The sequence below is a fragment of the Peromyscus californicus genome, unplaced genomic scaffold (genome assembly GCF_007827085.1).
Source record: "Peromyscus californicus insignis strain IS unplaced genomic scaffold, ASM782708v3 Scaffold_11__1_contigs__length_118956290, whole genome shotgun sequence".
Classification (NCBI taxonomy): domain Eukaryota; kingdom Metazoa; phylum Chordata; class Mammalia; order Rodentia; family Cricetidae; genus Peromyscus; species Peromyscus californicus.
The window spans coordinates 108,153,347-108,179,001 of NW_026294402.1; the positions used below are offsets into that span (position 1 = coordinate 108,153,347).

At 39.4% G+C, this 25,655-nt stretch overlaps 1 protein-coding gene across 42 annotated transcripts in view; it reads left to right on the top strand.

Moving 5' to 3' along the window:
• The window catches only part of Clasp2 (cytoplasmic linker associated protein 2), a 190,388-nt gene that overhangs the window by 90,627 nt on the left and 74,106 nt on the right, over window positions 1-25,655 (top strand). For 36 of the 42 annotated variants that reach the window (XM_052722718.1, XM_052722710.1, XM_052722702.1 and 33 more), the window contains 10 exons: window positions 6,785-6,877; window positions 9,626-9,771; window positions 13,705-13,840; window positions 14,743-14,813; window positions 16,356-16,415; window positions 18,222-18,299; window positions 19,064-19,231; window positions 19,854-19,909; window positions 20,707-20,880; window positions 25,282-25,305. In XM_052722718.1, coding sequence (XP_052578678.1) covers window positions 6,785-6,877; window positions 9,626-9,771; window positions 13,705-13,840; window positions 14,743-14,813; window positions 16,356-16,415; window positions 18,222-18,299; window positions 19,064-19,231; window positions 19,854-19,909; window positions 20,707-20,880; window positions 25,282-25,305 — 1,006 coding nt within the window. The remainder of the gene's footprint in view (window positions 1-6,784; window positions 6,878-9,625; window positions 9,772-13,704; window positions 13,841-14,742; window positions 14,814-16,355; window positions 16,416-18,221; window positions 18,300-19,063; window positions 19,232-19,853; window positions 19,910-20,706; window positions 20,881-25,281; window positions 25,306-25,655) is intronic. The other 6 variants (XM_052722740.1, XM_052723057.1, XM_052722807.1 and 3 more) reach the window with 1 other exon arrangement.

Consider the following 25,655-nt stretch of genomic DNA (forward strand, 5'->3'; position numbering starts at 1 on the left):
TCCTGACCTCCCCACATGCCCACATATGCATATCCCACACAATAAGAAGAGGAAGTTTTAAATGCCTAAAAATGTTTTCCCGTAAATGAATGTATGGATAATATATTAGACATTATCAAGCCATTAATTATTGTCATAATTAGATTTTCAAATTAGTTTTTCAGTAAAGCTTAAATAAAATTAAACCCATGACTTAGTCATATTACATTGCAGTGTCAGACATAAAGTTAATATTTTTTGAAATAATTAGTTTTGACCCCAGAGAGTGTTGGAGGCTGACAAACAGAGATCTGAAAATCCTTTCCCTAGGACTTACTAAAGGAGTCAAAGTGGGCATACCAACAAGTAAGGCAGTCATTTTATATCTAGTAATGAAGTAAACACTACAGTGTACGTAACATTCTACAGATTACATTACCTTGTACCTCAGTATTGTTGGTATATTTTTTCACAGCTCAAAGTTTGTAATTCTGTTCCTTCAGATATTTATTGTATGAGTAGTGTGTCTTTTCTGTTGATGACTTTCAGTTTGTTTCCAGTTTTTTGATGTTATTTATTTGTAAGGTGTTTTTGTTTGTTTGCTTGGTGTGTGTGTGTGTGTGTGTGTGTGTGTGTGTGTGTGTGTGTGTGTGTTGTTTTTAATAAGATCTCATGTAGTCCAGTCTGGTCTTTAATTCCTGATCCTTCTGCCTCCAACTTCAGGGTGTAGTTTGTGTGGAATTGTATCGCTACAGTCCTTTTGTCTCACTAGATTTTGCTGTAAAGAATATAATAATCCACTCCTGAGAGAGTTATGATTGGGTAACTCATTTTCAAGAGTCCTCCACTGTTGGAAATTGCTTCTCCCCTATAAAAAGATCTTTTATATCTCCTCCTTCTACTCTTCTTACAGAGGGGGGTGGGGGTGGGGGTGGGGGGAGTCAGAGAAAGAAAAGTGACAAGGCCAGTTTCTTCACATTCTGCCTGCACTTCCTGTCACTCAGAGTGCTTCTTTGAACCATGGATGTCCCTGCTGAGTCCAGGTGCTTTATTTGCATACTGTTTCACACTCTGTGAGATCTTCAGCTCTCTCAATGGAAAAGCTATCCTTCAGCTCTCTCAATGGAAAAGCTATCCTTAAACTATTTAAGGTCTTAAGAAGTTTTGGGAAAGCTTTAAAAATGTTTCTTATTTGAGAGTATTTGAAATGTATTTTTATCTTAAGATGCTTTCCTCTCCCTTTGTATTTTGTAGGCCTTTTGTATAAAGGAATAGTTAGTGTTCTAGGAACAGTTGTGAAACTTGGCTGGGCTTGATCATTGTTCACTGTTGAGTGTGTTCTGCCAGAGTGGGATCGGTGTAGTGTCACTGAAGCCGTGGGCTGCCCAGCCTTGGGAAGGAGAACAGGCTGCCTGGCTACCTATTGCATCACCATCACTGCCCCTAGGGAGTCTGTCCCTTTAATGCCCATGCTATTAGTAAAGTAGAATTTTCCTGTCATTAAAGCTGGGACATAATTGGTGCTGAGTAAACTGGTGGTGTTTGCTGTCTTCATCTTTCTGCACTACTTCTATGAGGTCCTTGCTGTCTGGCTAGACCCTTACTCTTGCTTGTCGTGTCTGGACAACAGTCCACTATTACCTATGGATCAGCGGTGCTGGCTGTGTGATCATTTAAAATAAGAATTGTTAGTGTGTAATCAGAGATATTGTGATGATTGGATATGACAATGCCAGTAAGTGCATGGTAAGCACTTGCTAGCTGTTACCACCACCCTAAATACTACTACATTCCTCTCTCTCTCTCTCTCTCTCTCTCTCTCTCTCTCTCTCTCTCTCTTCCCCCCCCTTTATTTTTAATACATTTTTAATTAAAATAGAATAGGGCTGGAGAGATGGCTCAGAGGTTAAGAGCACTGGCTGTTCTTCCAGAGGTCCTGGGTTCATTTCCCAGCAACCACATGGTGGCTCACAACCATCTACAATGGGATCTGGCGCCCTCTTCTGGCCTGCAGACAGAACACTCACTGTATACATAATAAATAAATAAATCTTTAAAAAATAAAATAAAATAGAATAGATTTCTCCCCTTCACTTTTCTCCCTCTAACCCCTTCCATACTGCCCTGGATCTCCCGCTCAAACTAATGGCCTCTTTTTGTTTATTACTGTTACATATATAGAGATGTACAAATACATAAATACAACCTACTGAGTCTGATTTTTGTTGATTATGTGTATAGATTTCAGGCTGGCCAGTTTGTATTGGGTACCTAGTTAGGGGGCTCAGCTCTGGGAGAGGCTAATTTTCCTTCTCTCAGCAGTGATTAGTTGCTTGTAGTTCTTTGTCTAGGAGTGATATTGTCCTCTTGCATTTGCATGGCTGTTGATGCTGTCATTGTTTGAGCAGCTGTTTTCACAACACTTCTGGTCCTCTGGCTCTTAGAGTCTTTCTACCCTTCTTCTGAAATCTTCCCTGAACCTTACTTAGGTGCAGGAGTTGTATTGAAGACGTATCCACTGGGGCTGGGCTCCTCCTCAGGATACATTGATCTCTACATTGTATCCAGTTGTGGTCTCTCTCTCTCTCTCTCTCTCTCTCTCTCTCTCTCTCTCTCTCTCTCTCTCTCTCTCTCTCTCAAGATTTATTGTATTATTTTATGTATGTGAGTGTTTCATCTGCTTGTAAGTATGTATGTTCAGCACATGCATGCCTGGTGCCGCAGAGGTCAGAAGAGGGTGTTGGATCCCCTGGGATTGGAGTTGCAGAGGGTTTTGAGCCACCATGTGGGCCTCTGCAAGAGCAGCAAGTGCTCTTAACTAATGAGCCAACTCTACAGTCCCAGATGTGTTTTCTGTAATGGTCTCCGTTTGCTCTAAAAAGAAGCTTCTTTATGAGGAGTGAGAGCTCCACCTGTCTGTGGATATTAAGGATAAGTTTTAGAATGTAGTTAGAAACTGTGCAGTAAAGTAGCAGTAGTAGACTCTCTTCTAAGCTCCATGACTTCACAAGTCCAGAGTAGTTGGCTAGGTTCCTAGCAGCAAGCATGTTTTTGTTCCTGTAGAGTGGGCCTTAAATCCTATTAGACAACCATTGATTACCACAAAGATTTGAGTTACTACTATTGCACCTTTAGGTATTTGCCGTGGCTAGTCAGTGTTCTGATCCATAGGCACCGCAACTGTATAGGATTGATTGCTTCCCTTCTTTGGCAGCTTGCATAGTACTTTCTGGCACTGTGGAAATTAGAACACAGGAAGGAGGCTTTCAGATTAGATCCAGTTTGAGTTATCCAAGTCCTACGTCCTACCTAAGTGTTGTGGGTTTACAGCAACCAAATCTTCCTTCAGCCTCTCAGAGGCAATGAAGGGCAACAGCAATAGCCTATATTGTTTTCAGAGTCACTTGGACAACCCTGACCAACAATTTGAATGGAGGTTTCCCATGCCTAGTACTGGGGTTTTTATTAGGTAATCTATGGCTCTTGTGGTGAGCATTGTCAGCCCAAAGCCCATTGTCACTTAAGATTGTGTGTGTGTGTGTGTGTGTGTGTTGTGTGTGTGTGTGTGTGTGTGTGTGTGTGTGTGTGTGTATACATACATTGCATGTAATTTAATTTTAGGTTAATATAAAATAATATGATTCCTTGAGGCTTTATCAAACAGCCTTAGTGTTGTCACTCAGCCTTCATGTACTGACCTCCCCCCCCTCCCCAGTTAGAACTCTCCTCCCCATTTTCCCCATTTCCTCTTTCATTTCATACTTGTAACCTCCTTTCCATTTGGATGAAGCACCAGTTTTTGACTACCTCTCCACCTTAATTCATCAGAGTTATATACCTCACACACTGAATTTTGATGTGTCCTGATCAAATTGCTTTCTTCCAGTCATGGACTGAAATGCCTCCCTATTGCTCATGACCTCCATGCTCTTGCACAGGACTCCATGGCTGCTCCTCCACGATGCAGAGATGTCTTTCCCACTGACTCCAAGCAGCTTCTCTAACTTGTGCTTTGCTCCTCACCCAGACTTTGACACTGCAGGTTCTTGCAGTAATGTTGTTCATAATGCATTAAAATCTTCTATTTCTAATTTTTAAATACCCATTTTGCAAAAACACAGCTATGGATATTTCTAAACTTAACAATTTTTCTCTGCTCTCATAGCCAAGAAAGTACTGCAGAAAGGCAAAGGCCCACAGCTCTTAGTGCATAGCACAAGCACTTAGCAGTCTGACTCCCGTGCTGTCGGTTATGTCTGAGCTTTTCCGTAAGTACCGAGGGCTGTCCTGTTGTTTCAGGACCATGAGCCATAGTTCTTCCTCACCGAGGACCAGTGCCTCCAGTACTCCACAGCCTGCTCTTTTGTACTTTCTTAACACACTTGCAGAGATCAGTGACTTTTTTAGAGCCTTCTTATTGCCTAGTAAACAGTGCTGGGTTCACTGTTTGAAAAGAAGTGGGCTAGTAAGATGACTTAGTGGATAAAGGCCCTTCCCACCAAGGCTGCCAACCTGAAGTTGGTCCCTGGGACCCGAAGGGTGAAAGGAGAGAATCAGTTGCACAAATGAAAAACTGAATGAAAGGTGTGGTTTAGTGGCAGGGTTACTTGCCTAGAGTTCACGAGGCTCTGGGTTTGATTCCCAGCAGTAGGGTAGGAAATAACGGATGGCACATCCTCCAGACACTGCTTTTAGGTCCATGTCCTTTCCAGTGTAGCTGTATGCACTTGGTAGTTCTTTTCCTTTTAAACAAACAAACAAACAAACAAACAAAAAAGGTATTTCAAATCTTTTATCATGCATTGTATTTTGGTCATATTCTTCCTGTTCCCCATACCTTCCAACTTCCTGTTCTTTTTCTCTCATTTTTTAAAAAAAAAAAAAGATACACACAAAAGGCATGGAATTTATTTTGTGTTGACCAACTCTTCCTCCTAAGCATGAGTGCTGTTCTGGAATGAGGTGATGTACCCAGCGTCAATCTTGTAAAGAAAGAAAACTGATTTGGGGGCTGGAGAGATGGCTCCACAGTTAAGAGCACTCTTGCAGAGGACCTGGGTTGGATTCTCAGCATCTGTATGACAACTCACAACCATCCTTAACTCCAGTTCCAGGGGATCCAACAACTTCTGATCTCCATAGGCACCAGGCACACATAGGGTGCGTGTACATATGTGCTGACAAAGCATTCATACACGTAATTTAAAGTGTGTGCGCGCGTGTGCACGTGCATGTGTGTAAAGAACTGATTTTTTCCCCCTCTCCCAGCAGCTATCAATTACAAATAGCTTCTTGGTTAGGTCTGTTTGTACCTTCCTTTTTCTGTACTGGGATTCATCCCCCACCCCCATCCTTACCACTCCCCACCTCCTCAGGGTTTCTTTGTATAGTCCTGGCTATCCTGGAACTTGCTCTATAGACTAGGCCTGGAACTCACAGAGAGCCGCCTCTTCTGCCTCCCCACCACCTGCCTTCATACTGGAATTTTTATACTTGATATTTCCACATCCACCTGCATTTGCTTCCTTGCATTTTTCTAGCTTCTAATCACTTAACATGTTCACAGCACCCAAACAAGCTGGTTTAATTGTCTTCTTGGTTCACAGTTTTGCTGTTATAGTTGTGAAACAGTGTTTTCCCATTTCACTCCCCTCCTGTCTGTCGCTTCACATCCATTTCCTTTACAGATGGCTCCTTCTTTATTTGGCCAACTGACTGTTAAATAGTTTATTAAGGGTTACTTCTGGGTCCTATCTTTCTACTTCATTTTGTTGCTCCATGACTTCCTTCAATATCATGACTTTATCTAGTACCTTTATATTGATTATACCTAATTTTACCTTATGCCAGACCTCTGCTCAGCAGCATCAAAAGCATTCAATTACAATCATTGTTTTATTTGGCATTTCCTTTTAGAGGTCTCAAGACATCTCAAACACAACCTATTTAAAATCAGAATCATAACCTCTCCTCTGACACTTGATCTTCCAGTGTTCTTTATGTGGAAACTGTTGTTTAGTCAGCTAGAGAAGTTAGAAACTAAGGAGTAACTGTACAGCAGATTCCTAACCCAGTGTTCTTTGTATGCCTAGGAGAAACATGGGGAGCCCAGTGAGAGAGAGCTTAAAAAACTTACGGAGTTCCTGGAGTGAATTTCTGAGTTGACTTTTCCCTTCTTTCATGGTTTAGAGAAGGTCTTTGCATTGTCTTGCAGGATAGCACCTTGTACTAAAATTAGATGTGGCATTTATAATAAATATGGTATATTTATTATATATTATAAACATATACATTACAAATATATTTGTTATATATTATTCATAAATGTTTTTAATATATAACAAATATATTGTATGTATTATAAATGTTGCCAAAAGGACCTGTTTTAATTGAGGTTCGTTTTCCCCTTTGTCAAGGGACACATGTAAGCTATGTGCTTAGTCTATTCTGGCACTAGTTTTCAAATAGTTGTTCAAAACTAACTAAAGCATGTCTTTTAAACAATACTTTGTAATTGTAATATTAATGCAGTTTTTGAGAAAGTGCTCCATTTTTGTTTGGCATGTCTCCATTGGAAGCATTCTAGAAATGTGTTTGAGGTTGTTCACATGGGGACAAGTAGCCTAGGGGGCAGTGGGAAGAACATCAGTGCATCTACTGTGTGTGACTAAGGCTCCACTGGAAGTGATGGCGAGAATGTGAAATGACCTTACTCTATAAGACTTAATTGTATGTTATTTAAGAAATGTTATTATCATTTTAAATCTTCAAATTTGTTGTTTAAATTTTAAATCTTTTCTTTAAGATCTATTCCAGTCGAGAACTTGAAGAAACGTTAAATAAGATCAGGGAAATTTTGTCAGATGACAAACATGACTGGGACCAGCGTGCCAATGCAGTAAGTTTTCATCCTTTATCTTCTTATCCCTCTCTTCTTAGCAGTCTTCATGTTCAAAACTGAGAGAAAACGTGTATCCAGCTGTGGCGATAGCGATAGTAAATTAGAATCCACTGGGTAACATTTCTCTGTGGAAAACGTGGAAGTCATAGGCACTGTCAGCTTTAGATTGAGGCTTTTTCTGTTTTTGCTGATCATGTCAGTGCCTGTCCCACAAGCTTGTCCCCTTGGGTTCTTTGCTGACTGACAAGGAAATGTGAAATTGAGAGCTCTGGCCTGGCCTTCTCAGGGTCACCTAGCTGCTTATCAGCAACTTTATCATTGCACCATAAAGTCATGAAGACTTGCTAGAGAAGAGAAGAAAGTTACTTCTCCTGTGGGCTCAGTATTTTTTCAGCATTGACATAATTCCACAGCAGGGTGTCTGTTCATCTGACTCTTTACTTTGTAGTGAATATAATGAATGTGAATTACAAAAATTGTGATCATCCTAACTTCCTGAGTTAGGAATAGTTTATTTACAGTAGTTCCTTGAAGGAAGTATTTGATGGCTCTTAAAATAATGTTTGTGTTGACATCGGTTCTGTATTGTATTTCACATCTTGTGATGTTGTCAAATTTGACAAGATTACAGTGAGCACCTCGGCATCCTCAGGAAGCCAAGAGAGATGCCCCGTGCTCTCAAGGCTTCCAGTCTGGCTCATCATGGAGCCTCCTGACAAATAGAGCTTTATGACAATATGTATTACAGACTATTCTCCATCTCTGTGGTAAGACCTCTGTATCAGGGGCTGGAGAGATGGCTCAGAGGTTGATGGCTCAGACTGCTCTCCCAGAGGACCTGGGTTCAATTCCCAGTACCCATATGGCCCTCATATGCAGGCAAAACACCAGTGTACATGAAGTAAAAATAAATAATTGAAAAAAAGAAGTCTGTATCTTTGAATGTTTAATGTGTTCTTAGCACAGAAAATAGTGCTTTGGGTATGTTTAAGTATTTTTATTTGTTTTCCAGTTCTAATCAAGCATAAATTAGAATTGAAAAAATAACAGTTTTGTCATGGGTGATCTATAGACAAACAGCACAGATTAAAATAAAAGATATAAACATGAATCTGGTTTTGTTTTCCTTTGAAAGTAGTCATTCAGAAATAGTCTGAATTGTTTGACATTTTCTCTGTTCATTCAGGCATGTGTAAAAACACATACACTCCACTCCTTTCATAAAAAACTAAATAGTGCTTAATCCCTTGCTCTGTTTTGTTTAACAGATCATGTCTATTCAATATACCTGGTATAGATGTTAAGCTCGTCATAGTTGCTCAGATATTTACTGAATGCAGATCAATGTGTACATAAATTCTTTAGTTTAATATATATATATATATGTGTGTGTGTGTGTGTGTGTGTGTTTGTAACTTATTAAAATCATTCTCATTTGATGATTTTACAGATTTTGGGTTTTTTTTGTTTTGGTTTTTTGTTGTTTTGCTTGTTTATGGGTTTTATTGTTTTTGCTTTGGTTTTTTGAGAAAGGGTTTCTCTGTGTGTAGCCCTGGGTGTCCTGGAACTTGCTCTATAGACCAAGCTGACCTCAAACTCAGAGATCTACCTGCCTGTACCTCTGAGTGCTGGGATTAAAGGTGTGCGCTACCACCGACCAGTGTTTATGTTTTTGTTTTTGTAGATAGGGTCTCTCTGGTATCCTTGGCTGTCCTGCAGCTCACTGTATAGAGTAAGCTGGGCCTCAGACTCAAGGAGATTGGCCTGCCTCTGCCTTGAGTATTGGGCTTAAAGGAGTCACCACCAGGCTCAGCTTTAAGGACGTAATAAATGTCCTTGTGCTGCTCTCTATTTCCCTTGGTATGGTGTTGAGTTCCGAATCTTTGCATGTGCTTGTAACAGTTCTGTTACTATAGGCTAGAATACTTACATGTAGGTTCTTGGTAAAGAGTACATGCAATTTTATTTCAGTCAGTGAATAAAGGCTTTAGTCCTTCATAATTTTACTCACATTTTGTGTGTGTGTGTGTGTGTGTGTGTGTGTGTGAGCATTTCTCTCTGGTACTGTATGCTCTCAAATTTGTAAAGTTCTTGTCCCTCTGATGGATTAAAAAATATCCTTCTTGCAACTTTGACTTGGCTTGTCAATAGTGCAGCTGAACACAGTTTTGTATAGTTACTTTACTCAGCTTCATATTACTTTTTCTTTGTCACACTCTATTTTTTATTATGTGTTGTTGTGTCTTGTTTATTTAGCATGTGTGAGGCCTTGGTTTAACCCTAAGCAGATGCACACAAACACAACACAGCAGGGGAGGGAGAAGAGGAGGATTTGAGGCTAGTACTAGGTAATGATACTGGTCGTCCAACATTGGGAATGTCCTTACATGCCACAAGTTAAATCTTTTAAAATGGTAAATTTCATGGTAATTACATCTTACTGTACTTTAAAAAAAAGAATGAATAATTAAAATTTTTAAATTTACTTGTTTATGTATGTATCTGTTCACACAAGTAACTAAACTTGTAATGCTGTTTTTTCAGAAAGCTTTTTGTTGTTTTATATGTTTATTTACGAGATGCATTCAGTGCCATTAAAATGTCTGAATTTAGTTATGCAAATGTAATGAAGTCCATATAGTTCATTTTAAAGAAAAAGGAAAGTGTTTAGATGATGTAGTTTGGGTACCTTTTTTATAGGCTGTCACCTTTTTATATCAATAATGAAAATTTTCTTTGTTTTAGCTTAAGAAAATCAGATCACTGCTTGTTGCTGGGGCTGCACAGTATGATTGCTTTTTCCAGCATTTGCGTTTGTTGGATGGAGCACTTAAGCTGTCTGCTAAGGATCTCAGATCCCAGGTGGTCAGAGAAGCTTGCATCACTGTTGCGTAAGTGTAGCCCTCTTGTGCTGAGGGCTTTTTTTTTTTTTTTTGCACAGTGTTTTAGTATACAGACAGCCCTGGCTCCCTGGGTGTCTGGTATTGTTTGGTTGTTTTACTCTTTACTCTTTGGGGCCTGCCACCCAGCTCCCAGATAAATCACACGGAGGCTTGTTATTACTTACGAATGCCTGGCCTTAGATTGGCTTGTTTCTTACCAGCTTTTCTTAACTTAAATTACCTTGTCTATCTTTTGCCTCTGGGCTTTTTACCTTTCTCTGTTCTATATACCTTTCTTTCCTTATTCCATGTCTGGCCCCTTCTTTTCTTGATCCTTGATCCTCTCTTCCTTGATTTCTCCTCCTACTCTTTGCCTGCCAGCCCTGCCTATCCTTTCTCCTGCCTAGCTGTTGAACATTCAGCTCTTAATTAGACCCATCAGGTGTTTTAGACAGGAAAAGCAACACAGCATTACAGAGTTAAACAAATGCAACATAAAAGAATGCAAAGCAGCCAGGCGGTGGTGGTACACACCTTTAGTCCCAGCACTTGGGAGGCAGAGGCAGGCAGATCTCTGTGAGTTCAAGGCCAGCCTGGTATACAGAATGAGTTCCAGGACAGCCAGGACTGTTTGACAGAAAAACCATGTCTCAGGAAAAAAAAAAAAAGGCAATACATCTTTGCATCATTAAACAAATATTCTATACCATAAACAAATGTAACACATCTTAAAATAATATTCTACAACAGTCTGGGAACTCATAGTGTAAAGCAGGTTAGTCTCAAACTCACATAAATATGCCTTCCTCTGCTTTTCCAAGTCCTGAGATAAAAGGTGTGCACCAGCATACCTGGAATGCTAACTGATTTTTTATTAATAAATGTAGTACTCATTGAATCAATATTCAGTAAGTGAAACAATAGCAGGATTACCCCAAAGAAGCTGATATGTGATCCCAGAATCATTTTCATTGTACCCACAGATTCAGTTCTTATTTTTCTCTCTTCCTTTCTTCATGTTACTTTTTATAAAGTCTTTCTGCTGCTGAGATTATGTATGACATAGTGATAGAATACTGAGCTAGCATGTGTGAGGACATGGGTCCAATCCGTAACACTAGATAAAAGGCATCTTCCATAATCTTTACACCAACCTTAAAATGCCAGCCTGTTGGGGTTTTGTTGATGTTTTGTCAACTCCATGTGTATGGGGAAAAATGAATGGGTCTGGAACTGGCGCTACTTATTTTTCCTAGTCCTAATTTGGCTATTAAGTACCAATTTCAGATACTATAGCAAATTAGAATCATAACACCTTAATTTATCAAAATCTGTTTGTATATAATCTTCCCCTGAAATCCCATTTACCACTGCACTCACCTGAATAGTGTTGTTGCGTATGTGGTTATGTAAGTATTGTTTGAAGACAAGGAACACAAAGGTCCCTCCAGTACATCTTCTAGTTACTGTTGTGTTACTGTTCTAAGAAAAGAAAGGGGATATAAAAATTACGAGGATTGCAAGAAAAGTGCTAGGTTGCATAATTACCCTGTGTAGGGGACTCTATGGATGACTTGTGAGTCACCATGTGGTTGCTGGAAATTGAACTCAGGACCTCTAGAAGAGCAGTCAGTGCTCGCTCTCAACGCTGAGCCATCTCTCCAGCCCCCTATGGATGACTTGTAATCAAAGGATGTTATCAAGGTTGCCAGGTGACATAAATAAACCAAAATGATGATATATTTCTGGCAAAACAAACAACAGAAATTCATAAATGTAACCTTGAAAAATATACTTAAGGGCTAGTAAGATGGTTCAGTGGGTAAGAGCATTTACTGGCAACCTGAATTCAATCCCCTGGATTCAAATGGTAGGAGAGGATTGATCCCTGAGTGTTGTCCTCTCACCTTGACATGCTATGCTGTGGCACTCATATGTACACAAAATAAACAAGAAAATAAATATAATTTTTAAAGAAAGAACCAAAATATATTTGAAATCAGACTAGGAAAACTGCAGAGTAAGTAAATAGCTTTTTGCAGGCAATGTACAGTGGAGGCTAAGCTAAGCAACTTGAAAGATAGACATGAACAGTGCAGTGTGGTCAGCACCTGGTGCTGCCTTAGAGACATAGAGTAGGGTAGGGACCCCTGTGGAGCAAGGCAATCTACTGAATTAGGAAAACAGAGATCCAGGTTTCAGTAGGCTTGGGTAGCTAAGATTAGTATGCAGAACAGTGAAAAAAAGAGACACACAGCCAAAGAGCTGTAGAAATTGATGTGATCCTGGGTCTAGCTGAATACCTGAATATCTGCTCATGTGAGAGCTATAGCTCACTGAGGAGGAGAGAAAACCACTGCTTCCCAACACTGAGGCAAACCCCAATTCCCAGGGCTCCTTCAGGAAAACGTGTAAATCTGACTTTTCCAGAATCCTTGTTAGTGCCCAACACATGAAGCAGCGTCCCCAGAAAAGTCCATGCACAGGTCCTGAACCAGCTGCTGTAGGTCTCACCTCTCCCAGCAAGCTTATCAAAAAGTCAAGTTGATTCTCAGGTATATTACCTGCCTGCTGTAACAGAAGTTACACTCCTGAGAGGAAGACACTAGAGTTGAGGGCCCTTTTTGCCTAGGAATCAGGCAAAAACTGACTTTATAACTGAACACTAGCAAGTCTGGAGTACCTCTTTGAATCAAGAACCTTAATTTTTGGCACAAATTGTATCCCAACCATATATTTTCAATAAGAGAGTAAACTGCTGAGCATATAGGATTACATGTCTGTAATCCTGTCGCTTGGGAGGTGGAAATAGGAGGATCAGAGTTAAAAATCATCCTGGGCTACAAATGAGTTCAAGGCCTGCATGGGCTACATAACACCTTGTCACTAAAAAATAAAACATCAGTTAAATAAAGATTCCGTGTATGTTGAAATTGACCAATAGTACAGCATGTCAGAGCTGTCAATAATGACTTCCTTTCTGAGTGTTCTAACCTGAGCTAGTTAGTGCTAGGGAGAGAGCTCAGGGGGTAAGCTTCTTGCTGTACAGTATTAGGAGTTGGGGTGTACACTTCTAATCTCGGCACTGTGGAGGTGGAGACAGGAAGATCCCAAGACTCATTGGCCAGGCAGTCCAGCTTAGTTGGTGGCCCCAGGCCAGTGAGAGAATAGATGATATTCATGAGGATGTCTACTAAACTTGTCCTCTGTCTTCTACACTCACATGTGCACATGTACACACACACACACACCCAGAGAGACAGAGAATTACAAATGTGCAAAGAAATTACAGATGTCTTTAAGATTACTGAATTTAGGAGAGACTAGAGTTTCAGTAGTGGATTCTTAAATCTTGCCCCAAAGAGATCATAATATTTGTGACTCCCCTCCCCCACAAAAAGTAACTGTACCACTAATCAAAATAGGGAATGTTTTTTGAAACATTGATTGGTGTAAGATTTGTAACTGAAGAGTAAAATATTTTGGACTTGAGGTTATTGGGGCATCGAAATAGAAATATCTGAAGAAGACCCACAATCAGGGTATTAATTTTACTTAATGTTTACTTAGCTTTCATAGTTTGATTCTGTGATAACATAGCATCTCTGAATGTCAAGAGATAAATAAAATACCAGATTTTGTCTTTGGACTGCCAGTTACTGGGTAGAAAAAAGAAGAAAAGGTCTAGTACCCAGAGGAAGGGGTGCAGCTCAGTTGGCAGAAGCATGGATGCAGCCCTCCATGGCTTTGAATGCTGGCACCTCCTAAGCCAGCCGTGTGCTGCACGGTGCATGTGGTGCAAGAGGAGCACAAGTTCAAAGTCAGCCTTGGCTACATGTCAGATTTGAGCTAGCCTTAGGATAGAAAACTCTCTCTAAATACATAAAATAAATATTTTTTTCCTGTATTTAATATTAAAATAATTTTTGTGTTCCTTTGTAGCCACCTTTCAACGGTTTTGGGAAACAAGTTTGATCACGGCGCCGAAGCCATTGTACCTACACTTTTTAATCTTGTTCCCAATAGTGCAAAAGTCATGGCAACTTCTGGATGTGCAGCAATCAGATTTATTATTCGGGTAGGTTTCTCACAAACCCCTCCCCATCCATGTACTTAATTAAGTCATATTATTATTCTTTTTACCTCTCAAGGAAAGAAAATTGCTTTAGAATTAATTTTCTGGTAATAAAAGTTCAGAGTTAATATGGAGCATGTAAATAATGCAAAAGCTTGCAAAATATACCCATTTGAATAGGGAACATAATGCATCTGTAGGTGTTACGTGCACTTGTGTATGTAATCACAGATGTTGCAGGTAGTGATGAAAGCAGCAAACACATTCTTAATATGGGCCGCTATATACGTAGAGATTTTGATCAAATTAATGATGTTATAATTTCATAAAATACTAGAAATGGAGTGCTTAATAGCTAAATCAGGAATGAGAAAAATGCCAGACCAAAGGTGACACAGATCCATGCTTAGATTCTGTATCTGTAATGAGCACTTTAGTGTTTACTTCACTAAGGAAAGCACTAGAATTAGGAGTTGAAGGGCAATATCTATTGCTTCCTTGAATCTAACAGCTTTGGGATTCAGCCAGAATGAAAGTTCTATTAAAAATCACCCTTTCACAGTGCATTGTATCACAGTCATCAAGAGTGTGAGTGTAATATGATCTCAGTGACATGCAGTTATTATTTCTGTACACATACACACCCCTGTATTGACCTAACAGCTCTTCCTGGGCATGTGAACAATGTCTTCCTTATGTATTGGTGACATCACAGCTGTCTCTTGAAAACTATACCCATCATTTCACTCTGACTAGGGGGAATTTAGGTTTCTGTAGATCTGATTTGCAGGGTGTTTTTTTTTTTTTTTCTGGGTATTCCATAGCTAAGCTCCTTGAGTATAAGACACACAGAGGCACTGTGATGTGCACTGTGTTTTCATGCTTTTTTAAATTATCTTTTTCAGCATACCCATGTCCCTAGACTTATACCTTTAATAACAAGCAACTGCACATCAAAATCAGTTCCTGTGAGGAGGTAAGTTGTAGAGGAAAAGGTTTTTAATAAATTTTACCATTCAGACAATGATATAATTTTTCAAATTTGTTTACCTTTACTATGTGAGTATATGTGTGTGTGTGTGTGTGTGTGTGTGTGCGCGCGCGCTATTGTACTTTCGTGGAGATCAGAGGAAAACTTTCAAAAATCAGTTCTTTTTTTTAAACCATGTGGATCCTGGGGCTCAAAATTGGGTCACAAGGCTGGTAGTGAGCACCCTTAGTTGCCCAGCCATTTCTCTAGCCCGTGATACAAGCTTTTTACCACATTTAAGGGAAGGGGGATAAAGTAACTGTTGTGAGCACTCGAGTTTCTCAGATTTATCACTTAGCTGTGGTTTATTTAGTTCGCTGATTGCCTTGTTCTTCAAAGTATGGAGTTAGGAATAGCTAGAATTCTACAGCTGCCACTATTGTATATCTCAGTGCATGTGTAAATTATGGGACTAAGTTCACCCCATAGACTGCAGATGAAACATTTAAGAGTTTCTGATTTTGTGTGTATAAGACAGTAAGTAGATAAATTAAGTCTGTTAGTCTCTCTCTTTCTCTTTATGATTTCTGGAAAAAAAAGAACATTCATTTATTTTGAGAAAAGGTTTTGAAGTATTGCCAGGCTGGCCTTGAACCCGTGATTGTTCTGCCTTCAGTTATCAAGTGCTGAGATTTCAGGTATGCACCATCACACCTAGCTTGACTTCTTCAAAACTTACTGCCATCAGCAATGAAGACCTGTGGAAGGCTAATGATGTAGTTCAGTGACTCAAGAGTCAAGGCCACAGCAAATACAAGGACAGTAGATATGTATATATATAGATATATATCTTTAGGCCCAATATTTGTGCGTAGAATGTTGGAGAGCAATACATTTTGCCTCATATTTTGTCACTGGACAAAGGCCAAATAAGGCATCAGGTTCTTTACGTGATTTACAATTTTTAGACCAGTTAATCTAGTCAGCTCTTTGAAATTTTAGCAGTTGGAAAATAACAGCCCCTAGGTAAATCTGACTAACAGCCCATTTTTCTAAAACCTCCAAATGAAGAACAGAATGGCTGAAGTTGAGAATTAGAGGGCTTAGGAGAAAACACGTATGAATTTGCTTTAAAATCCTGTGTGCACATAGTTACGTAGAATCAAAAGTTCTAGACTGTCATGTACTTAGTGGCAGTCCTTGTATATTTCATTCTGTGTGTATGATGTATGTTGGGGCTGCATAGCTCATTTGAAAGTCGGAGGACTACTTTGTAGAGTCATGAGTGCCTGCTAAGCCATCTCTGGGTGCTGTCATAAACGTTTACTATTTAATGAACATTTTGAAATTAAATTATAGGACTCAAAAGTCCCTTTAAACTATCTAGCATAATAATAGTTAAGTCCTTTAGATCAGTTTTTTTTCTGATTAAGGTAATCTGAAAATATGTCTTGTGTGTTTAATTCAGGGGCAAAATGAAGTATTTTGAAAGAAAGTATGAATGTATTTCTCAGTATGTTTAATTGTAATTTAACGTTTATTTTTCAGGCGTTCCTTTGAATTTTTAGATCTGTTGCTGCAGGAGTGGCAGACTCATTCACTGGAAAGGTAGGCACCCAACACACACACACACACACACACACACACACACACACACACACACACAAAGTTTTATTCCCCTTCCCGAAAGCAGTATTTTACATTGTTTCTCATTTTGTCTTGAGATATTTGTCCTTGTCTTTCTTCCTTAGAGCTATGATGCTGTGTTCCTCCTGTGCATACAGTTGTGAATAGTTTGGGTTTTGGTGGGTTGGGTGATGGTCCCTTAGAATAGGTTATTTAACATCCTCCATGTGGAATTGGAAAAACATTTTTAAAATGCACTATGTGAGGTAGGTTTCTTAAATTGTAGTCTTTCATGTAGTGAATGGTTTGTCAGAGGGAAGGAAGGGGCCCCTTGTTTGAAAGAGATTTTTTTTTTTTTTTAAAGAGGAATTGAGATGAAGGAAAGTGTGAACAGCTAGTTAGCTCTGTACAGGGCTGTGTAAGTACTATTTCATGCTGCTTTTAAGTTTTTCAAGCATCAGAGATAACCTGCATTTTTATTGAGTATATTGCTGATTTCTATTTTAATAGAATCACAGTTCTTTTATTTTTTTTAAGAATTTTTTCAAAAATTGTATGTGTGGATATGTCCCTGGGAGTATGGTTACCCTAGGAAACCGAAGGTGTGCGATCCCCAGAGGCTGGAGTTATAGTCAGCTATGAGCTGCTTGATGTGGGTGCTGGGGGTCAAACCACAGTCACCTGCAAGAATAGTATGTACTCTTAACAGTGAAGCCATCTCTACAGCCCTTACAGGGTTGTTTGTTTGTTTGTTTGTTTGTTTGTTTGTTTTTTAATAGAATTTTTTACCATAGGCATAAAATAATTCAAAGGGTTTTTTTAAGTTTTTGTTTGCTTGCTTGTTTGTGGCAGCTATTTATATATTGGTTACATCAGTCGTTCTCAGCCTGTGGGTTGCAACCCCTTTATAGGTTGAATGAACCTTTCACAGGTGTCACTTATCAGATATCCAGGATATCAGATATTTACATTACAATTTATAACAGTAGCACAATTTCAGTTATGAAGTAGCAGTGAAAATAATTTTGTGATTGGGGGCTCACCACAACATGAGGAACTGTATTAAAGGGTCACAGCATTAAGAAAGTTGAGAGAACCACTGGGCTAGATCATCCTTGTAGCAAATAACTTTTTACAGTTGTGGGGTAGTAAAGAGCCAACCATATGGTTATTTCCCACCCTCAAATTTATAATAAGTTTTAAATTTAAATACTGCATATTTATTTACTTGTTGTTAGGATTCTATAAAGATAATTATTTTCAGATTTTTAGTCTCCGAATTATCAGGAGGAAACAATATATGGGTGAGATGTGTAGGGCAAATTGTTAGAAACTCCTATAATCTTAGAGCAGGCCATATCTGTCATCCCACCCAGTTGAAGGCTGGGGAGATAGAACGTAAATCAAGTTGGCTCAGGCTGCATAGAAAAACTCCATCTCAAAAAGAAAAGAAAAAGAGAGAGAAAAGCATATTAGGTATTGTATTACACACTTGTAATCTCAGCACTCTGGAGGCTGATATAGGAAGATTGTTTTGAGTTCAAGACCATCCTAGGCTGTGTAGCAACACTCTGCCTTTAAAAAAGGAAAGAAAATGCTACAATCATTAATTAGTAAAATAATTATAATTATTTTTATAATTTATGTAATTATAAATTATAATTTATTTTACTAATTAATCTTCTACTTTCCCCTCCTTTGGGGTAGATGTGTACCATGTAGGAATTACTATTGTTTGTAGTGAAATACAGTATTAAGTATTAATATAAAGGTACATTTGTTGTGTAGACATGCAGCTGTCTTGGTTGAAACTATTAAGAAGGGAATTCATGATGCTGATGCTGAGGCCAGAGTGGAGGCAAGAAAGTAAGTCTGTACTATATTTTTGTGGAAACTCAATTAAACATGCTTTGAAGTATTTTGTTGTTGTTCTTAATGAATTACATTGAGAGATGATGATATCACCAGTATCTCAATTACTCTGTTTGACTAAGTCTCCAGCAAAATTGAAATGCATTTTATCCACTAACTGTGCTAGACATAGAACAACTGACTTCCAGTTGTCATCTGTGCAGTCACCATTGTTCTCATTCCGTCAGAGGGTATTCACTTTCATTGTCAATAAGGCAACTGCATATACTAGGTAGGTATTATGCACCTAACACTAAGTAAGGCTCCTGGTCCCCCCCCCCCCAACACCCCACACACACACAGACACACACTTTTTGAGACAGGTTCTCACTTTGTAACTCTGGCTAACCTGAAACTTACTTTGTAAACCAGGCTGGCCTTGAACTCACAGAGATCTGCCTGCCTCTGCCTTCTGAGTGCTAGGATTGAAGGCATGCACCACCACAGCTGGCTTATTTTTAACTTTTTAATACTGAAGAAAGTCCTGCAAAAATGGTACTGTCTCCATTGATGCATCTGAAATCTGAGATTGGGGGTTCACTCAGGGCTACATGAACCATAAATGGCATAACTGGCCTGTAAACTGAGGTCTGCTTTTTCAAAAACCTGTAATTTTCCCCCTGGAATTCACTCAGTTCACAGTTTTCACCTGACACAGTGAGTTTGTGTTCCTCCAGTCATGACAAACTGTTACTGATGGACTTTTCTTTCCTTTACAGGACATACATGGGTCTTAGAAACCACTTTCCTGGTGAAGCTGAAACGTTATATAATTCCCTTGAGCCGTCGTATCAGAAAAGTCTTCAAACTTACCTAAAGAGTTCTGGCAGTGTAGCATCTCTCCCACAGTCAGACAGGTCCTCATCTAGCTCACAAGAAAGTCTCAAGTAAGGTCATGCACTTGGTAGTTATGTGTAGTCCTCTCTCCAACTCTTCAGTTGGAGAGCTTACATCTACTAAGACCTTGAAAAATGGGGATTTGGTTTTACTTAATTTCTTTGGGCTACTGTTGGTGTTGGACCATATACTAGTTTAACTATTCTTTGAGTTTTCTTTTAAGAATTTAATGATTCACATTTTGTTTCTGTATGTTCATGTTTGGGAACACTTGACTTCTGTGCATTTCTTTATACCATAAAATAATTGATGCTGTGAGTAGTGAGTGCATTTCCAGGACGTGACATTGGAGGAATCACATGAGACAGGATCTGGTGGGCCAAGCTGCCTGTTATGCTAGTAATAACCACACTGTCTCTTCTACGTGAAGTTCTTTAGGATGCAAGTGATTGGTAGTGCTAACATTGAGTTGTCTATGTGCTAAAAACCAGAGTGAATAAAGTAACCTGGTCTCTATCTTTTTCATTGCCAATTACTTTGCTTTATAGTTAGTTCTCGAAAACAACTGTTTTTAAAGGAAGATTTCTCAGCTTTCTTGACAGCCGCTGTTTCATTCTTATTATAATGATCAATTAAGTCTTGCTACTAAAAGCATTTCTTTTTACCTTCCAGTCGTCCTTTTTCTTCTAAATGGTCTACAGCGAATCCATCAACTGTGGCTGGAAGAGGTAATTGCTTCTTTGAGTAAGAGTTATAGCCTATTTTGTCTATAAGCAGTAGCCTTTAAACTGCTTTGATGTGATCTACAATGAGAAAATATTTTCATAACCCAGGGTCACACATGCATGCACACTTACTGTAACTCTGTATGCTGTGTATAAGCTGAAGCTTTGGGAGGCAGTGCTTGCCTAGCCTTTTGTGATGTTTTCTGTTCTGTTTCATTTCTTTAAAATGCTCGTTAGGACTCACTCAGTTGATTTCACAACCATTAACAAGTCATAGCTCATAGTATGTTAAAATTCCTTTTAAGAACTGAAACTAAATTTTAGAATTTTTTTTTTAATTTCAGAAGTTTAATGACTTGGCACAGACTTCCCAAGAGTAACAAAGCTCCATTAATTTTTCAATATCACTATTTCTAGAGAATATTCTTGCATTTTCTAGTCGTCAAGAATAATAATGCTGTCAGGTGTTTTAGTGTTTCATTTTCCCAAAACTGTCCTAAACGTCACCTCTTCAGATACCAAAACAGACCTGTCAATTTTATAATCAAAATTCACCATTTTCCCATGAAAGAAAAATGAAGCAAAGAACTACTCAAAATTGCTGAAGAAAACTTTGTTGTATCATAGCTAACTGAGGCATTTTGACTTTAAAGTGACATTACAGTGCTATCCATTTTGGCCACTGCTGCCTTGTGGGTCCTGTGTTGCTGTAGATGATTAGCACAGGATAGTTTAAAGTACTTGTGTCGTCATTTTGTTGGCAGCAATAAAAGTAACACTGGCTGCTTTGTCTTCTGCAGTGTCGGTGGGAGGCAGCAAAGCCAGCTCCCTTCCAGGAAGCCTGCAGCGTTCTCGAAGTGACATAGATGTGAACGCCGCAGCTGGTGCCAAAGCACATCATGCCGCTGGACAAGCTGTACGAAGTGGGCGCTTAGGCGCCGGTGCCCTGAATCCAGGTTCCTATGCGTCACTTGGTAAGACAGCCAATTGCATTCTTCCCCTGCTCTCAGTGAAGAGAAAATGATGAGTCACACCCATTTCTAGTTCATTCTTGCTTGTTAGGGATGACCCATGGACCTGTCAGCCACCTTGTTTCTGCTCTTCTCCGTTGTCTTCCTCCTCATCCGATCAAACATTGTTCTTGACTCCATGATTGCTATAGGATTTCCCTAACTGTACTGATGACACGCCTACCCACTAGTTACCAAGTGAAGGCACTGGCTTTGTAATCAGTTTCTCTGGTTTCTTGATCTTACTTTTATTCCTTTACGTTTGGGGATAAGGAGAACTGCAGAGTCTGTGTCTAATCAAAGTTTAGACATACATTCCAAATGCTGTTTGGAATTGGGTTTTTGGTTTTTTTTTTCTGTATGTTTTCATATCCATGAGCTTAAATGTTTTAGGGCTGGTTATCCATGTGTGTCTCTGTTGTATACTTCTTTCTTGCTTGCTGTTGTAGTGCTGGAACATTAAGCAGATAAGTTACTGGTATACAGTAAAGAGCATGGAGTTTTGGGCCATGCGTTTGTGTGTGCTAGAATAGCGCTGTTGCTGAGTGATAAAGTAAGGCTAGATTATTGGGTGCATGGTGTTGAGACGTGTATTTCACAGTTTTTAAGTATAAGTTATAACCTATTACACACAGTGTTACAATACATTCCAGAATCTTGAATAAAACTGTAAGACACCTGTTGAAAATGGAACGGATAAGAATTCATCTAATCTCGAGCCGGGCGGTGGTGGCGCACGCCTTTAATCCCAGCACTCAGGAGGCAGAGCCAGGTGGATCTCTGTGAGTTCTAGGCCAGCCTGGACTACCAAGTGAGTTCCAGGAAAGGCGCAAAGCTACACAGAGAAACCCTGTCTCGAAAAACCAAAAAAAAAAAGCATTCAAGAATTCATCTAATCTCACATCACAGAAAAAATGTCTACATATAAAAACAGCTCTGGTAACAAGTCCTGGAGTTAAGTCTCATGTGAGAATACAAAGTCAGGTAGCTGGGAGGCAATTTTTAATTGTCACATTCCACAAATAAGAAAAAGATAAGATGGCATTGTTTTCCAAGTCAAATACGGACAAGCTTACATAGATCATAAAAATAAAAGACACGTAACAGCTGCCTGTAAACACCAGAACAAATGTTGGGTTTTGACCATGGTCAAACAAGTTAAAAGACCTATAAATATAAAGGAAAGTTTAGTTAAATGCCCACTGTTGATGAGAATGTGATGACCAGGGCCTTATTGAAAACAGGGCTGAAGTGAATTAATGATGGTACACTATTTTCTAAATGGAAATTTAGTGCATGAAGCCTTTTTAAATGTTGAGTTTAGATCCAGGGCCATCTAGTTGGCTTAGTAAGTAAAGGTGACTGCTGCCAAACCTGATGGACTGAGTTTAACCATCAGGACTCACATGGTAGAAGAGAACTTACTACTATAAATTGTCCTCTGACCTCCATATGTGTTCCATAGCACCCACTCGTAATATAATAATTAATAATAGTAGTAATAATAACTCAAAAAGTTTTGACACAATAATCTAGTATTTAAATAATCACACCAAAAATAAAAACCAACCAACCTTCCACTCTAGAACTTGGTCTGTTGTTTTATGCCCTCATAATCTGATTGTCTTTGGAATTCAGACATTCCCATTACTCTACCTGTGCATTGTTTGCTAAATAAGATCTTAGGCTATTTTTAGCCATATAATAATTATAGTGTGGTGTTCTGATGGTACACATGGTCTCCGTGCTACTCATGTTCCTGACTGCAGACATCTGGGTAGAGATGGTGTTTAGAAAGAATGTGCCACTCCTAAGATCCATGGAAAGTACTGGAAACTCTGGGCTCAACTTTGTTTTAGTTTTGTTGTCTAGAGTGGGGAGAAGATCCCCTTGAGGCATAGAGACTAAACTGGCCTCTGCCTCAACAAAGCTGTGAGGGGTTGGCACGGAGGGTTCTGTCAACCTAATGAAATAAATGAAATAAAAAGTAGTTACCGTTAAAAAAAAAAAAAAAAAAGGAGGTGGAAGGGGAAGAAAAGGAAGAGGGAAGAGGAACCAAAACAAACCAAACACAGGTATGTTGGTGCATGCCAGCCGGGGCTACATAGGAAGACACTGCTTCAATAAAATAAAGGGACGTCAGAACATGGCTGGGGCCTGGGCAGCGGTGGCGCACACCGAGCGCTCTGGAGACAGAGGCAGGCGGATCTCTCTGAGTTCGAGGCCAGCCTGGTCTCCAGAGCAAGATCCAGGACAGGCACCAAAACAACACAGAGAAACCCTGTCTTGAAAAACCAGAAAAATAAACAAACAAACAAAAAAAAAACAAAAACATGGCTGGGAAGATAAAGTGGATAAAGCACTTGCTACACAAGCTTGAGGATCTGAGTTCAGATCTTAGCACCTCCCTAAAGCTGGGCATTGCAGCACACACCTTACCTCTGTCCCCGTGCAACCCTGTACACTTGTGACTGGTAGGCTCTGCTTTCTTCTACATTGAGCCTGTTTATCATGGATGAACATACAGAATTCAGAAGGAGTATGTCATTCTTTTCTAGCAAACACTTCCTGCATTTAATTTTTAACAAGGCTTCTGACAGGTCCTGAGGATTTGGTAGTTCTGCATTCAGATTTTCAGTCTGTTCATATGTTGGTGAGAAATAAGAGGCTAAAAAGGAGGTTTGTTGACTGTCCTGCATTTTTGAGTTGAAGTTGCTATGTGGCCAAGTGTTTAAGAAATGAAACAGTTGGGGTCAAATGGTATAGAAGGAAAGAGTCACATTAAGTTCCAGTCAGGTGCCACTGGTTAATTTGCTTTTGTTTTCTCTAAAGCACTGAATTGTTGGCAGAAAGGTTGCTTGAGTGCTTTGAAATTTACCTGTTCACTTCTGCAGAGGAAACTTGGTGTCATACAAGATGGTCAGAGTGTGTGTGTGTGTGTGTGTGTGTGTGTGTGTGTGTGTGTGTGTGTGTGTGTGTGTGTATTGGAGGTATAGCTCATGATAAATGCTTACCTAACACGCATGCATACTTTTATACATACTCTCAATAAAGCGTTTATGGAATTGCCTGAATGGAAAAGAAAGCAAATAGTTTTGGTAAGGTCATGTGGAGAAAAGTGAATTTTCTGTTGGTTGTGGAAGAAGTTGGCACTGGAACCTGTAAATTATTCCCATGCTTGATGGACAAGAAAAGGGGTGGAAGAGCTCTGAAGCTCCTCATGGTTCTGGCACTTTCCCTCCTCCTCCTTTTAAAAAGATTTTTGGAGTTGGTGCAGCTTCTGTGAAAGCTGTGGGGAATGGGATGTAGATAGCAGGGCTGGGAGCCCGAAGAGAAGGAAGTGGAGGGAGTGGTAGTTTCAGACATGGTATTTGCAGCAGCAGGTGGGTATTAAGGAGAGTGTCATTGGAAGATTGTAATTTTCTGCCTGGGAATTCTTGGTCCAAGAAATGACTTTAGGTTTTGAACAATCACTGAGTGGGGTACAGGAGGACGGACATTTTTGGACTTGGCATAACTACCATACATTTGGGTCTCATGGCTGAGGTTTATTAGAGTGAAAAGCAGAACTAGTAGGGAGAAAGCCTTGTCCAGTCATCTGGGTGTCTAATGTATGCTTTGTAGTTCTTACACTAGGGCTGGTTTTAGGAAGACTCCTTCCTCTGGCATGAATGCTGCAACACGTCAACCAGCGTTTCTGCCAGAGAAGCTCCTTTAAGACTTTTAGTCCAGGGTGGGGTAGGGAGAGGGGCTGGTCATATTGGCTTTGCCTGCTCAGCAAGCCACAATTATCAGAATTCCAGACACCCAGAAGAAAGTAGGTGCTTGCCATAAATCATACTGTTTGAAAATCGTTCTGGCAGACTGCTGTACCTCTGCTGTCACTTAACCTTGTTACTATAGGGGGCTTCAGAGCTGAGTTAGTGGAGGCCAGCCTCACATACAGGACTTGCTGAAAAGCAACAGCACCCAAGCATGGTGGCGTATACCCTCGACTGCAGAGAGACTAGAACAAAAGGATTGTGACCCCAGGCCTCAAAAATAAGAGCTTTGTTGGTCCTACTATGTTAATTCTTTCTTGTGCCAGATATTAAAGGCCAGGTCTTCAGTAGTACCATCTGACCATGTGGCTGTGTGATTTTTCTCTATGAACTCATGGAATAGAGACAGAGAGTTCTTAGATTTATCCATGTGTGATTATAGGAGCTGAAAGTTCAAAGAAAAGATGGGATTTGGGAGCAGCCAGATGGCAAACTGAGCCTGTACCGTGAATTTTTGTCTTAAAAAAAAATGGGGGGGTGTTATAACATCTTTTCCCTAATATACTAAGTTTTCCTCTGTTCTTTGCTTGCTCTTTCTTCAAAGAGGATACTTCTGACAAGATGGATGGTAAGAGTTACTTTTATAATTCTTTTCCACATTTCTATTGGGTCCTTGTTTATTCTTTTATAATCTTCTGAAAATATACTACTTATCATGAATTTTAATGTAGAAATGGCTACATGACTCACTGGTTGAATTTTGAGTTGCTGATATCCATTTTTTATCTCCTTGTACTTTTTTTTGCAACTTAAGTCAGTTTCCTAAAATATTTCTCATGAACCCTGAAAAATGGGACTCAGTATAGTTTTAATTTCTTATTTTCTTTTATAATACTGGATTCAGAGGGAGGAAAGGGCTTTGATAAGTCTTTTGCTTTAACATATGAGACATTTAATTAAAACTGAAGTTTAAACTTT